Source organism: Ostrea edulis, chromosome 1 (assembly GCF_947568905.1).
Source record: "Ostrea edulis chromosome 1, xbOstEdul1.1, whole genome shotgun sequence".
NCBI classification, from domain to species: domain Eukaryota; kingdom Metazoa; phylum Mollusca; class Bivalvia; order Ostreida; family Ostreidae; genus Ostrea; species Ostrea edulis.
In genome coordinates this window covers 75,621,957-75,638,162 of record NC_079164.1, presented here as the reverse complement: position 1 = coordinate 75,638,162, position 16,206 = coordinate 75,621,957, and the positions used below count along the sequence as shown (strand labels likewise).

Genomic DNA, 16,206 nt, shown 5'->3' with positions numbered 1-16,206 from the left:
TGATATAGTGCAGATTCAGGTTTGTTGAAATCATGCCCCCCTGGAGTAGGATGGGGCCACAATAGGGGGTCAAAGTTTTACATACAAATATATAGGAAAAATCTTTTAAAATCTTCTTCTCAAGAACCATTGGGCCAAAGAAGTTCATATTTACATGAAAGCTTGCTGACATAGTGTAGATTCAAGTTTGCAAAAACCATGGCCTCCAGGGGTAGGTTTGGGGCCATAATAGGGACTACGGTTTTACATGCAAATAGATATGGAAAATCTTCTGATATGGACCAAGGTGACTCAGGTGAGCGATGTGGCCCATGGGCCTCTTGTTTAAAATCTTGCCTTTTTGAGTTTTTACTGAATTAGCAGACTCAAACCCAGTCACTCTTTACAATTTTGACTGAAAACATACTCTGAAAAAATGTCGGATGATTCATGAATTGATATAGTGAGACATGAAGTAGTCCGAAGAAAATGAATTAATCAGTTTTAGTGAAGTCTCAAAACTAAATCCGTCTTACTCTCAAGTCTGCCACCATTCAGATATCAAAGTAAATCTGTCTCACTAGCAAGTCGGTCACCAGTCGGATATCAAAGTAAATCTGTCTCACTAGCAAGTTGGTCACCAGTCAGATATCAAAGTAAATCTGTCTCACTAGCAAGTCTGTCACCATTCAGATATCAAAGTATGTCGGTGTCTTGGTAATGCAGAGGTAGCGCTCTCACTTCTCACTGCTGCGACCTGAGTTCGATCCTCGTGATTGGCAGTGGTTGTATGTGATAGGGTATGGCGGTCCCCCGCTCAGACACGTGGGTTTCCTCCGGGTACACCGGTTTCCTCCCACATATATGACCCCCTTGCGCAAACATCCGTGCATCAAAGGACCCCATTGTAAATAAGCTTTCGAGCTTTCATGGGTTATCCTTGGTATTTATGTATGTATGTATATACCGAATAAACATTTATTTATTTAAAGTAAATCTGTCTCGCTAGCAAGTCTGCTACCATTCAGATATCAAAATAAATCTGTCTCACTAGCAAGTCTGCCACCATTCAGATATCAAAATTAATCTGTCTCGCTAGCAAGTCTGCCACCATTCAGATATCAAAATCTGTCTCACTAGCAAGTCTGCCACCAGTCAGATATCAAAATAAATGTCTCACTAGCAAGTTGGTCACCAGTCAGATATCAAAAACAAGAGGCCCATGGGCCACATTGCCCACCTGAGTCACCTTGACCCAGATTTAAAGATTTTCTCTATATATATTTGCATGCAAAACTTTGATCCTTATTGTGGCCCCAACCTACCCCTCTGGGACCAAACTTGAATCTGCACTATATCAGGAAGCTTTCATGTCAATGAAAAATTTTATGGCCCAGTGGTTCTTGAGAAGAAGATTGTTAAAGATTTTCCCTATATATTTGTATGTAAAACTTTGATCCCCTATTGTGGCCCCATCCTACCCCCGTCCCCGAGGCCATGATTTTAACAACCTTGAATCTGCACTATGTCAGGAAGCTTTTATGTAAATTTGTACTTTCCTGGCCCAGTGGTTCTTGAGAAGATTTTTAAAGATGTTCCCTACATATTTTCATGTTAAACTTTGATCTCCCATTGTGGCCCCAAACTACCCTCAGGGGTGTAACAAAATTGAATCTGCACTATGTCAGGAAGCTTTCATGTAAATTTCAGCTCTTCTGGTTAGTGGTTCTTGAGAAGGTGTTTAAATTATCCCACCCTATTTTTGTGATTATCTCCCCTTTGAAGGGGGTATGGCCCATCATTGGAACAAACTTCAAAGCCCTTCACCCAAGGGTGCTTTTTGCCAGTTTGGTTGAAATTGGTCCAGTGGTTCTGGAGAAAAGGTAAAAAATGTGAAAAGTTTATGGACAATGGTTGATCAGAAAATCTCACTTGAACTTTCAGCTCAGGTGAGCTAATGAATCTGTTTCACCAGCAAGTCTGTGTCACCATTCAGATATCAAAATAGATGTTTCACAGCAAGTCTGTCACCAATCGGATATCAAAAATGAATGCTTCACCAAATCTGTGACACCAGTCAGAGATATCCAAAATAAATCCATTTCATCAACAAGTTTTGTGTCACCAGTCAGAGATATCCAAAATAAATCTGTTTCACCAGCAAGTCTGTGTTGCCAGTTGAATATCCAAAATAACTTTCCAAAAATTGAACTCTTTGTCAAGGTTTTTGACAATTCTCCTCTCATTGTGCATACAAGTGTGCGGTTATATTGTTGTCATCACGATCCTCCGTCACACTATCTTCTTCCTCAAACTCCTCCTAAATCTTAAGCAGTAGCCAATTTAGTTTTTGGAATATGATTGATATTGTTCTGTAGATGTGCAAGACCTGGTGGCCAAGAATTTTTTCTCTATATAAAACCTTTGCATCATGCAGCTGCCAAATCATATTTTAAAATTTGATTGGTGGTGTCCTATAGATGTACAAAAAGGTTTCGGGATTATCATTTTCATCCTGGGTACCAATTAGGAGCTGGAAAACATTTTTCCAACAAGCAGCCCAAGCATTCGAACTGTCACCTGTGTTCTACAGCTGGTTTAGAAAACACATGAGTAAGGCTTAGATTTTAAAAGATATATTAATTAAAGGAGAGGATGGGGGAAGACTGACACGCTTGCCCATCCATAGTGCTACTCTTCAATGCATCATTTTACTTTTCAAAATTTACAACCAACAACTTGGGGAAGATGCAACAAAGTGTGATGATCCCAGCTTTGCAAGTACATGTACCATTTTTCTATCAATGATACATGAAAGTATGACCTTGAGCATCTTCCTCTCACCATGGGAAACACGTGTACTGGATTTAATTATCCTAGCCGAGTTGGAACTCTCTTCATCCTTCCTACTACACTGCAGGTGCTGATGTATAAACAGACACCAAGAAATACTGCACCATACCATCCTACAACCCATCTGTGATAGTTAACTGTGTATCAAGTTTGATTATCCTAGCCTTACCAGTACTGTATCTGCTTTGTTTTGTGCCCACAGAACTTGAAAATAAATTGGCTTCTTCCTCTATCATTTGGAACGTACATGTATACCAAATTTGATGATCCTCAGCATATCCTTCATATGACCTACTCTGTGCTGACAGATGGAAGTTGCACTGTGCCATTCCATATATGACAGGTATATAAATAATATGTTTCTAATGTCATCTGAGTAAACTCGAGTGACCTATTGCAATTGCATGGTTGTTGTCCGTTAATAATTGAACATTTTCAACTTCTTGATAACTACTATTCTTTTCAAATTTGGTATGAAGCATCTTTGGAACAAGGGGGACATATTGTAAATTTCAGGACTCCTTCGGGGCAGGGCAAAAACTGCCAAAAATTGATCAATTTTTAAAAATCTTCACTACAACCACACAAGTGCAAGAAAAATTTAATGCATAGCAATGTAAAGCAGGAAGGCCTCTATCAAAATTGTAAATTTCATGATCCCCGGAGTAGGGGTTCTGACCCTAGGGTCTTAGTATATAGAGTTAATGTGTAAATCATTTAAATAACATCTTTTAGTGCTATTGATACTAAATTGAAACTGAATGGATATTTAGAAGGAGTAGGTAGTCCTTTACCAAAATTGTAAATTCCATGATCCTAGGGGGCAAGGATTTGGTTTCAGGAGGGTGTGTGTCAAAATTAACGAATTGAAGGACTTGTTTAAAGTTTGCTGATACTGTATCAAATCTAAATGCAAACTTAGGAATAGCAGAAAAGGATGTACAAAAAATGGTGAATTTCACAACCCAGGGTTTTGACTCTAGGATGGGTCCAAATTAGTCATATCTCATATATCATGTAATGCCTTTCATCAGTGTCTGCACTTTTGAGGGCATTGGAGTTTTAAAAACACATCTTGTTTTTTTATACTGTTGCTGAACATATTAGAATTTAACTTAGATATTCAGAAGAGGAATTTTTATGCCCCCCCCCCCCCCCCCCCCCCCCCGAGATCAAAGGGCATAATCATAATGTTTTTGTCCTGTCTGTCATTCTGTCTGAAACTTTAACCTTGCTAATAACTTTTGAACAATAAGCGATAGAGCTTTGATATTTCACACGAGTATTCCTTGTGACAAGATTTTTCCGTGGGTACCAACATTTTTTACCCTGTGACCTTGGAGTTTGACCTACTTTTTGAAAACTTTAACCTTGCTAATAACTTTTGAACAATAAGTGATAGAGCTTTGATATTTCACACGAGTATTCCTTGTGACAAGACCTTTCCGTGGGTACCAACATTTTTGACCCTGTGAGGTTGACCTTGGAGTTTGACCTACTCTTTGAAAACTTTAACCTTGCTAATAACTTTTGAACAGTAAGTGACAGAGCTTTGATATTTCACACGAGTATTCCTTGTTACAAGACCTTTCCGTTGGTATTGAACCTTTTGACCTTGACATCTGACCTACTTTTAATTTTTTTTTTTACATTGGTCATGACTTCTAAATGGTAAATATTCGAGCTTTCATATTGTACATGAGCATTTCTTTTGACAAGATCTTTCTACTGGTACCAAGATATTTGCCCTTGTGACCTTGGCCATCTTCGGAATTGGCCATTATCGGGGGCATTTGTGTTTCACAAACACATCTTGTTTCTTCTAGATTTTTAGCCCTTGGGAGTAGTGATACTTTTAACTAGTACTCAGATGACCGATAAGGGCTTTTGTTATGATACACATCCATTAAAAATAAATACAGTATTGATGGGAATCTACTGCTCGCAGAGACATTTATGAGCACATACACTATACTGCCGTCTAAATGTAACAGGTGGAGCACATACCCACAATACTGCTGCACTATCACCGATGTACATGTATGCGTGTAGAGGTAAAAACAGGCAAACACATCAAATATTTAAAATTACAGATATTTATTCTATGAAGAATAGTCAGCTGACAATATTAAATCAATATTGTATGAAATACATGTACATTACCACTAATTAAAAGTCTTAAACACAAATTTCATTCATGAATGGTTTAAATAGTCCGAACCTAACGCTAGCATTGTTAATACGCTCTCTGTGAATAGTTTTGACGTTGGTTTCTTCTTTCTTGCCAATTCTGATTGCGGTTCTGCTGGTAGTTACCTTGGAACCGATCTTGTCTGTCTTCCCCTGAAAAAAGAAAAAAAATCACTGACACTGCAATTGCTACTGTTAGTTACAGAAAAGAACATGGTGTTACTACATACCAGCCTATCTTAAATGACCATCACCATTTACATAATCCCAGACTATGTCACCAGAAATGTTCTTAACACTAGTCACCAACACTATGTATCTATAAACATGCAATGACAGCAAGTCGTATGATTGGTTAATGGGAAAACACATGCAATATCTAAGAACAGGGCCTTGTGCCACTAGTTATATTATGATAAAAAATGATAAAAATAAAAGACAATTGTTTTTTGTTTAGAATTGATTAAGGATGGAGTCCTGTCAGTACACAAACAGCACCTCTGTTTTCAGCTTTAATATTTCAGTGACACTTCTAATTAGCAATGGAGTGAGTTTGAAGAACTTTAGATGCAGTCACTGATAATTTTTAAAGAAGTTTCTTCTAATACTAAAACGAATTAAAAAAAGAAGAAGGAAAAATTCATGGTAATAATTTAAAGTACACTAGTTACAACTGGGACATGACTTTCAAAGCAAGAGAGAAGGTCGAGATTTCTGTAACCCCCACCCCGTTAAACACTGAATAAAAATTGTGAAGAGACTCCATCCTTAAGTTAAAGGACATACCGTCTTACAAAACAAAGGTACAAATATTTTTGTGTAATAATGTTATTTATTTATTTTATATTGAATTCAAAGATGTGCAAATAAATATTAAAAAAAAAAAAGAATACAACTAAAAAGAGGCCTATGAGCCACTTTGCTCACCCAAGAAGTTACAGTGTCCAATGTAAAACTTTAACCTTATAACAGCCCCTTCACAATCCTGGGGCAGCAAATCTGAATGATTGCTTTACATATCAATTCAATAAATTGTATCATTGTGGTTCTTGAGAAGATTTTAAATTTCTAATTCAAAACTTCCAACTCCTACATTTGAATCTACTCTACTTTAAAAATGCTCACACTCCAAGTTCAGTTTATACTCACACTGTGAATAAAATAAATTACAAAATAAACATTGCACATACTCGTAGATTGGAAAGCTTAATTACAAAATTAAGTAAGTTGAAAATGTAAGGTAATCTTAATAAAAGAGAAAATGCACAAATGTAATTCTACAAAATTGATTTATAGATGAGCAAATTTTTATCTACATTTTCAGCATTTGCTAAGTGTGATGTTTCTTTTAGTATTTAGTATATATTGGTATATAAGGTACAGATAAAAATTTACAATTTTACAAAAACAGTCAGAGGTACAAATTAAGGACAGAATAATTCATATCTTTTCAAATTTCATATGCAAAGATTTTCAAGTGTATACTGCCTTTTTTCTTCTACATTGAAAATGACATTCTATCCTGCACTTTAATTACATTTGGACTAAATATCATTTCCTTATATTATATAGTGCGTTACATTCTAATATATAATAAAATTCATCTGCAGTGTTATTACTACAATTCTTTTACTCTGGTTATAGTGGGAACACACCTGACGAGGATGTTGGCACATTTGAAGACTTTTTACATAATTTTCGAATGTATATAAGGAATGAAGCTAATTCTTAACCTATGTTATATGATATAATGTAATTTGGTTCAGTTTACACTTTATAATCCGCGAAGCATGTGTATGTCATGTAAGTAAAGAAATTGGTTCCAGCTGCTGGTTGTCAAGGGGATGTGTCCCCATAGCAAGTTATATTATAGAAAATAGTGTATGTTCCTCAATCTGTTTCAGCCAATCAAATTGTGCGTTACAAGTGAAATTAAATTATACTAGCATAAAACTTCATCAAATGCCTCTCTTGGCTCTCAAAGTCATGGTTTAAACAAATTCAAATCTCAACTATATAAGCAAGCTTTCATGCATTTTCTTCATTCTTTTTTAAACACCCCTACTGTATTTTAACTATTTGTTGATCATCTCCCTTGGTAGAGATTAATTCCTCACTTGAATCCTCTTTACATAAAGAGGATTTAAGTTAATAGGTTGAAATTGGCCCAATGGTTCTTGAGAAAAAGTAAAAAATGTGAAAAATTTACCTACAGACAAATTTAGATCAGCTCAGGTGAGCTAGAAACAAAGAGCATCAAGCCATATCACTGATAGGGTATATCGAAAGTTTGAAATATCAGTAATGCCATCCACAAAACTGTAAACCATTCAAAAACTCGGCAATTTCTGAAAATGGGTATCCCATCATGCACCTCTCACCAGATGTTAATGCTTTGATAGTGCACTCACCCCTTTATATACCTTGGTGTTAGAATACTTCTGCTTAAATCAGAGTGAGTAAGTCTACAATGGCATCATATTAGTCACAACTACAGTGCAACATGCTGGCTATCAAAAGCTTCATAATGACTACAAGGAATCTACTAATCATTTCATGTAGCTTACAAATTTGGATTTGTTTTAAAACAAAAAACCGACGGCTGATGTGCAAGTGTTTGTGTAAGTAAGAGGTAGTTAGTATTCTACACATGATTTGTAAAAATATGCAAAAAATAAATAAATAAATAAAATTCAAAATTTGCCACAAAATGCATGTGACACACATTTCTCCTTCAAGCAATTGTTAATATCATGAACTTCCATAATATTTTGCTTTGCAATCAAGAAAGGCAAATAAAAGCCATTTAAATATCTCTTGCAGTTTACAGCAATCAATTACAATGTGTCACTTACTTCCACCTGACTTCTGGAAGAAGAGGTTGCCTTGTTTGAGTTCCATAATCCTCTCATTATTGTCCACCAGTGAGGAGACTTTCTCTGACAGCTGTAGGGCCAGAGACTGAAGGCGGGTGGGCTCGGTTCTGTGCATGATGACAGTCTGAGTGGGCTCATCCAAAGAGGCCTACAATGTCAATTTACTCACAGTTAATGACCTACCCTTCATATGTTCACCACATATAGGGACAAATTCATGTGAATTCAAGTAGAAATGTACTTGTCCAGTGCATATGAATCCATTCAATAAATCACAACTGGAGCCAGTTGCACAAAGGTTAGTTAATAAAACTTTAATTTACAGTTATCTTACATTCATATAATGTTAATTAGACTTCAATGGTTAATTAAACGTAAATAACTTTTGTGTAACTTTGTCCAGATGAAGAATTTCTAACTCGTTTTTTATTTTTTTTAATTTTATTATTATATATAAACATCTTTTTCTGTCATATAATCATGTAAATATCAAGGATAAAATGAAGGTTGCTTGGATATAGTATCTATCAGTTAACACGATTACATCTTGCTTTCCCTATGTACATGTAAGGACTACAATGGACATTTGTTTGACTTTGTGGAGCTACCTAGCCCTACATAACCAGTCATCTGGAATGCCGCCCACATGTAAGAATTTTTACGTATTGTATCACTCTTCTTAACCATTCCGCAAAAAATGACAATTTTACTTAAAATATCATAAATAAGTTTTAAACATTTGTGACTTTAGTTTTGCATGACAATAAAACAGTATTCTTGTGAATAATTTCATTTAAATATTGTTCACGTATATTGTGATAACCAAATCGAAAATTCAAAAAAATAAAGTCTTGCCAATAAATTCAACAAGGCAAGATTGAGGAAATAAATTCGCGTTAAATATAAGCACTTTACAGAGGATGACTTACCATGAGTTCTTCATTGATGATCATTTTACTGATTATAGAGTGAACAATTCCTGTATCTATCTCGAACATATCTGCTAGTGTTTGTAAACACAGAGAGTCATACACACTGCTGTACGTGAACAGATACGTCCGTAAACTCTCCTCCTGAATCTTCCCCGTCACCATTTCCTGTACAGTATCGCTCTTGTAGAAAAGTTCCCATACCTATAAAAGTTTTACAATTTACATGTACATGCATCAGGTGAAAAGTTATGATTCTCTGTGCCATGTAAGAAAGCTATTCCTCCGAACTTACATAAAAAAAATTTAAATGCTTTTAAATTGTTATAATAATCAACCCCTGTATTTCATAAATCAAAAGAGCACAAAATCTTTACTTTTGCATTCATCTTCTCGTTGATGATGAAATTCTTGCACTCTTTCCAGTTGCCCGTCTTCATGGCTTTGGAAGCAGCTACCACATGTTCCCTCATACTCTCTGGGGGACCAGTCAGAGCTTGACGTTCGCTCATCCTCATCACATGGTGAAAGTTCTTGCTGATCATTCGTCGTCTGGCATCCATCTCGTGGGCTGTGGAGCAAAAATTACGGGAGCTTCATCAAAAAACTTTTATCGCTTTAATAAATGAAATATAAGTATTACTTTTCCTAAACATGTACATGTATCTTTGACAAGAAATTGTAAACTTTATGTATGATTCTAGCTAAGAAGGAGGGAAATCTAATCAACTGACCTGCCATATATGGGACTTCAATCAACATGGCGGATACAAGGTAGACACATTCTAGCAATTCCAGGTTGATGTGCATGTGGTAAGGCAGCAGACGCCGCTTTTCAATCTTCTCCTGTTCAGGAGTTCTTTCGTGCTGACGCTGGAGCAGAAGGCCCTAAAAAACAAGAAACTGTCAGTGTGGCCCTACATAAACAGGAACATGTCAGTGTCACCCTATATAAACATTAATCTGTCAGTGTTGCTCTACACAAACAGGAAACTGTCAGTGTCACCCAACATAAACATTAATCTGTCAGTGTGGCCCTACATAAATAGGAAACTGTCAGTGTTGCCCTACAAACCACCACAGACAAAATCTTCCACAAGTCTTAATCATTAAGGGGCCTATATCAAATGAAACTTCTGGTTTTCTACATACTGTGAACAACTTTTAACTGTGATTACTTTTATTCCCTAATTGCTATGAAAAAACATGTGGATTACAAGTAATGTTCATGCACAAAACAACATATGGTTCTCATGCATTATTAAAATGACTGGTTATAAGCAACAAATATTCCTGAGAGTTATGCTTGCTAACCTCGTGGATATTTCTCACACTCAAATAAAAGTTAACTTACAATTTATTGCATTCTTCAATATTCATGACTTCCCATTATATGGGATTACCTGAGCTAAAAGCTCCTTGGCTCTGCCTCCACTCTGAATGTCCACTAAAGCATTGTGGGCATCTCTAATCGATCCTTTTCTGAATGCACACAGACCTAGCTGCACCATTGTTCTATTGTAAAGAATCTGTAAAACAAATCATCAAAACATTTTGACTACATTGGATCTTTAAGCCTGATCAATTGATATCCTCATCCTTTTTTGTTGCATACCCATTGTTAACTGATAATTACTTTAAATACTAATGGTTCTCACATTTGCACAGCATTACCCACAAGATCATTATATTAAAGTTAATCTTTTTTTTTTGTTTAGATCTTGTGCGACTGGAGACCAAAAAAAACTTCAAAGTGGAATCTGACTATAATACAGTATGTTGATGGTATTTTTAAATTAGCTGTTGATTAATGGCTTTGACTGTACCTGAGTGGGGACATCAGAGTGTTGAATGGTGTCCTGTAGATGTGACATCAACATCAGATCGCGCGCTTCATACCATCGATCGTGGAGGGCCTGGTGGTAAATCTGACACAGCATGGAGCGAGTGCGAAGACGGTCTGTCAGGTCTTTGGCATAAATAAATTTACACATCTCCTCCATTTCTTTGAAGTATTTGTTTTCTATCTGAAAATTGACATGTACATGAAATCATCTTGGGGCATGTTAATTTCTCTCAGCACAAGTTTCACAACTTCATAATGATATTTGTAATTTAATTTAATGCTTTATCTATTTAAAGAGGATTGCAAACAGCCCTAGGGCTAGGAATATGTTCTCCTTAATTTGTAATTAACATTTAAGGTAACATACATACCTCTGGATTATCATAGGCCTCTGGATCAAACTGAAAATGATATGTACATATGTTTAAATTGTTGTCTTCAATTATATCACAATCAACTATTCACTGAGGATGGAAATCCATACACGTCTATCCATTGTTGAAATGCTTTGTTATTACCTTCAATTTTTCCATACAATGTTTATAGTATGTTATGCAATGACAATTCCCTTGTTACCTTGTAATATAAGTGTTCTATTCTTCTCAGGTAAACTCGACAGATCTCTTCGGTGGTTCCTCTAGGAACAAGGTAAGCTTGCAGACGATCTAATAAAATGCACACATCCTTTTCGTCTTTTAATCTGTAAAACATTTCCAAATTTCTATAAACTACTTCACAAAAGATTTCAAACTGATTAAAGAGGTATTATGAGTAGATATACAATTGAAATAGCATACCAGTCGCAATTTCATAAACAAAATGCTGACTGATGTCTTTTCATACCTATCTACATATTCTGTGCTGTGAGCATCACAAGCTTGTAACATTTTTGTGAATTCCTCGTCCATTCTCTCTACCACCGTTAAAACACATCCTCTGACTCTGTAGGGTTCAGTCTGGAAAGGAAAGGTTGAACTTTTCATAAATTAAACAAATTTGTATTCATCTACAGTATGAACTTTCTATTAGATCACTGAACACACATGCACCTGAAGATATTGATCAATACAAATAATCTTGCCAAGTTTGCCAGCAGCCTAGCCATAGCTAACAATATGTAAATGGAAAGGACCCTATATGCTATAATGTGCAAACAGTAAAACTAATCCAAATGTTGTGTAAACCATAAACCTGTTGTTAAATACTGTAAAACATGCTTATAGTTGTTGGGACAAACAATTCTAATTCGTTTACTCTGTTATAAATGCAATTCATAAATCCAATAAGTTTATAATAATACCGAATATGAAAATCACTTCACAGTGACATGTCTCACTGGTTGGACATTTTGGGGGCATCTAGCATGTCCGCATTTTGGAAATTGGACTGCACTTTAAAATTGATGAAACACTACCTTACAATTGCTACGGAGGACTTACCGTGACATTTTCATTTTCCTCTAGTATATGCTCCCCAATGGTAATCTCTGCATTGCCTTCCACCATGTCTAGTAACTCACCAACTCCCTTCACACACCTTAAAAGAAAAACCCGCAGCTTCAGAATGAGGTATAAAGTGATTAGTTCTTCAAATTTGCTTGTACATATTTACAGATTCATTGAATTGAAGACTTTTTGCTCCAACATCTATACATAACTTTAATCCGATATAAAGTACAGTAAAAGCATTACTTTTTAGTGGGTATCTTATTTGTATGTTGATATTTTTCCATTCATGGTTTGGAGATACAAATTTAAGTTCTCCTCACACAATATAAATTGAACTACAGCTGTACATGTGTATTAAAAAACTGTTCATCTAGGAAATAAGACCCCCACTAATTGCCTTATTTTTCTCAAATCTCATAATTTTATCCCCATGAAAACAAGAGAATCCACATAAATTTGTACTTCAAGTGAAAAGTTTTAACAACCATCTGAAAATAAATTCACTGATAAAGGACTTCCAATTGAACTTACTTTTCCCACATTTCTGATCTCATGCAGGTGGCAATGTTAGGATTATAATCATAAATAGCTGCAATGATGTGGAACATAATTTTCATTGAAATGGCTGGGCCTAAATTATTAGCATTAGAAATGCTCTGCAGTTCTGTCAGAAGTGCAATCTGCTCATTTCTGTCTGTGCCCTTCTTTCCTCTAGCTGAGATAATTTCATTCAGTTTCTTTACGACTGCTTCGTGATTCACTTCAGTATCCTTGGCGAACATTTTAGGTGCTTCCTGTAATGCAACACATGCAAAATAAGACTCCTCCATTTTATAAATCAATAACTGCTTCCTGACATTAAAATCTTAACAGTTAATTTTGTTGATAAATATGCAAATTTGTAAATTAGAAATGACCTATCAGAGTCCTATAACAATTTGTTGTACATGTATATGTTTGAAAACATAAAAAGACAACTTAATACAAACCACTGATGTCACAGAACAACCATGGATAATAAAGTCACACACATTCCAAAAGGCACCTATGTGCTTTACTTTGGATAACAGGTATTGACATATACTGATATATAACATGAATTCTAATTGATTCAAATCCATCAAGATTTTGCAAATGTGATCCGTGCATACTAATCATCTATCACATTTCTCTGCGAGGCTGTCCACAGGTGATGATTGAAAGACAAGAAATGTGACAATGGTAATAGCTAGTTGTAATGATTTTTTTTTTCAAAATTAAAGAGAATTTGTAATTTGATTGCCAATACTGCATATAGAGGGGTAAAAACAAACATTTAATTTCTACTAATTTGTTCTTTAAACTAATTGCAAGGAAACATCTTATATTCTATTTTAAAAGTTCTTAAACTGCAGCAAAAAGACATCTACTCATAAAAGTGTGGGTCTATTTGTATGCATCATATTGAAACAACATTTAAAAAAACATGTGCATGTATATTAAGCACTTTCAATTCTTTCTTACTTGCCTATAGATTCTATAATCAATAATATTGGCTGTTAAAAATGCATTTAACCTGTAATGTCAATTTCCTTTTAATGAAGAATCACCTACAACAATTTCTGACTTTGATCATCAGCGCCACCTGTAATATGAATTTTTGTTTAATGGAGGATCATCTATAACAATTTCTGACCTTGATCATCGGCGCTCCCTTGGTGACCTCCTCCCACTCGCCTCCTTCATCTACCTCCCGTTGCTTCTTGGCTCTCTTCTCTTTCTTTTCTTTTTTATCTTTCTTTTCTTCACCTGGTTGTCTGAGAGAAAACACAATATAAATATGTGTTAACTTTTGAAAGCGAATATTTATGTCATAAATTTCTGGAGGCAACAATTAAATATACAGCAAATACATATTATCATCCCCTCACCCTTTTTCTCAAAACTAATTGACTAAACTTTGATGATAAATATTTGTTGTGTACAAATTGTTCCTCAGCTGATAAGACCTACTTTTTAAGAACATTATCCAGACCTACTTTTTTAAGAATATTATCCAGACCTACTGTTTTAAGAAATTATCCAGACCTACTTTTTTAAGAACATTATCCAGACCTACTTTTTTAAAGAACATTAGCCAGACCTACTTTTTAAGAACATTAGCCAGACCTACTTTTTTAAGAACATGGCCGCTGTGTAGACAGTCGTGCCTGGTCCTTCTCCTCCATCACTTTCTGAGCTTGAGCTGTCTGAACTCATCTCCCAATCACTATCATCGTCGTCATCATCATCGTCATAAGTCACCTGGATGAATATTGACAAAATATCAAGACTACTGTATTTATCGTAATCATCGTAAGTCACCTGGATGACTATTGACAAAATAAAATATTGATTCTTTCACATACAAATTTCAAGAGCAAAATTGAGCTCTAAATTTGAAATGTACATGTAAATCCTCTATTGGTGTGTAGTGTGGCACTCTCAAAAACTGACAAATGTACCTTTACTGCTGTCTGTGAGATGCACTCTCAGAAACAGACAAATGTACCTTTACTGCTGTCTGTGAGAAAAATCTTTCGTTTAATCACCTCTGACCATGATATGATGTCTTTCACAATTACTGTAGTTAATCTACAGCCTTTCACCATGACCTTGTTTTGACCTTCATATACACTTACTATTTGTAATGGACTACCTTTGACCTTTATATACACTTGCTATGAGTAATGGACTACTATTTATACATTTACTGTGGGTAATGGACTACCTTCAACGACTTAGTTACCTTTTTAGAAGCTTTGGCCTCCTCCTTGCTCTTCGCTTTACTTAATTCCACTCGAGCCTCATCCTCAGACTCCTCATCTGCAGAATCTGAAAAAGAACAAGCCACTAATGAAAATTAAACTGTTCAAAACTAAAATGCTCTCTTCATTTCCCCCCCTTGAGATCCACCCCACTTCCCCCACCCCCATATACACACACACAAATAACTGAAGTCTTACCCGCTGCTTCCTCTTCTTCACCTTCATCTGGATTCTGTTTTAAAACATAAAACACACATAGAATAACAGGTAAATACATACTAAAGTACAAATCATTACAGTGTACATGCCATTTCAAACATTGCACATACAGGTCAACTTTCTCACTGAATTAAAAACAAAATAACCTTGTCAAAAACATAAAACCAACACTTTCTGTGTGAGTAACTGAGGGGAAGGCACTTACCTCTCTGTAAGATGCTACATCTGACTCAAAGTCTCTGTTGTATTTCTTCAGCTTCTGTCGGAGAGTTGTCAGCCCTTTAGCATTGTTCTTACTCATCGCCTTCCTACCTTCTCTGTCCTCCCAACACTGTAATGAAACACAGCAGATAATGAAACATACAAGACTGTAATGAAACATACGACACTGTAATGAAACATGCGAGACTGTAATGAAACATACCAGATAATATTAACATTCACTGAATCATTTCTCTTATATTTCTTTTGAAATTGACATTGCTTTCATCTGCAACAATGAATGCAAGTTTGTTGCAAACTAGTTCGATTGGGTGTGTGTGTGTGTGTTACTACTACCTGTCTGTGTAAGCATTACCAAATATGGAGCATTATCAAGGTCAAAGGGTGCATTGGCTGTTCCGTTTAACATAATGAATAGGTCAACCATGTAATATTTTCGTATTTATATCTAGATTATATTTTAAAACAATACACAGAAATATAAACAACAAAATGTCCTTCATTGTTGTTTCATCATCAGATGAAAGTAACAATCATTGCAGAAAAACATTACATAACCCGCATAATTTCTGAAATGCTAGCTACCTTCATCACTTGATGAAACAACAAAGAACATAGATAGTACCCATATAAAAGTTCTGTGGTAAAATGGAAAATGGAAAGATCAGTGAGTAGTCAGCAAGGAAAAAAAAGATTTATTCAATTGTTCTTCGTTTACTTGATTGTTATTTAATTATAACGTATTCCCAAATTATTGAATCAGCGGTAGCTTGTACTTTCTGGAAAACGATTGGTTGTAATATTCATGAATGAACAACTTGGACAACATGAAAACATTGGTAAGTATACTTACTGGCA

General features: G+C 35.4%; 1 protein-coding gene across 4 annotated transcripts in view; it reads right to left on the bottom strand.

Moving 5' to 3' along the window:
• The window catches only part of LOC125681151 (eukaryotic translation initiation factor 3 subunit C-like), a 43,336-nt gene that overhangs the window by 16,972 nt on the left and 10,158 nt on the right, over window positions 1-16,206 (bottom strand). For 2 of the 4 annotated variants that reach the window (XM_056160722.1, XM_056160728.1), the window contains exons 6-22: window positions 15,332-15,457; window positions 15,106-15,139; window positions 14,889-14,974; window positions 14,274-14,404; window positions 13,797-13,917; window positions 12,653-12,915; window positions 12,113-12,209; window positions 11,517-11,629; window positions 11,250-11,373; window positions 11,045-11,074; window positions 10,654-10,854; window positions 10,231-10,356; window positions 9,562-9,715; window positions 9,205-9,398; window positions 8,828-9,031; window positions 7,878-8,046; window positions 4,913-5,175 (exon numbers count right to left, since the gene is read on the bottom strand). In XM_056160722.1, coding sequence (XP_056016697.1) covers window positions 5,069-5,175; window positions 7,878-8,046; window positions 8,828-9,031; window positions 9,205-9,398; window positions 9,562-9,715; window positions 10,231-10,356; window positions 10,654-10,854; window positions 11,045-11,074; window positions 11,250-11,373; window positions 11,517-11,629; window positions 12,113-12,209; window positions 12,653-12,915; window positions 13,797-13,917; window positions 14,274-14,404; window positions 14,889-14,974; window positions 15,106-15,139; window positions 15,332-15,457 — 2,280 coding nt within the window. In that variant the 3' untranslated portion in view covers window positions 4,913-5,068. Of the gene's footprint in view, window positions 1-4,912; window positions 5,176-7,433; window positions 7,488-7,877; window positions 8,047-8,827; window positions 9,032-9,204; window positions 9,399-9,561; window positions 9,716-10,230; window positions 10,357-10,653; window positions 10,855-11,044; window positions 11,075-11,249; window positions 11,374-11,516; window positions 11,630-12,112; window positions 12,210-12,652; window positions 12,916-13,796; window positions 13,918-14,273; window positions 14,405-14,888; window positions 14,975-15,105; window positions 15,140-15,331; window positions 15,458-16,206 lie in introns of those variants that run through there. The other 2 variants (XM_056160732.1, XM_056160734.1) reach the window with 2 other exon arrangements.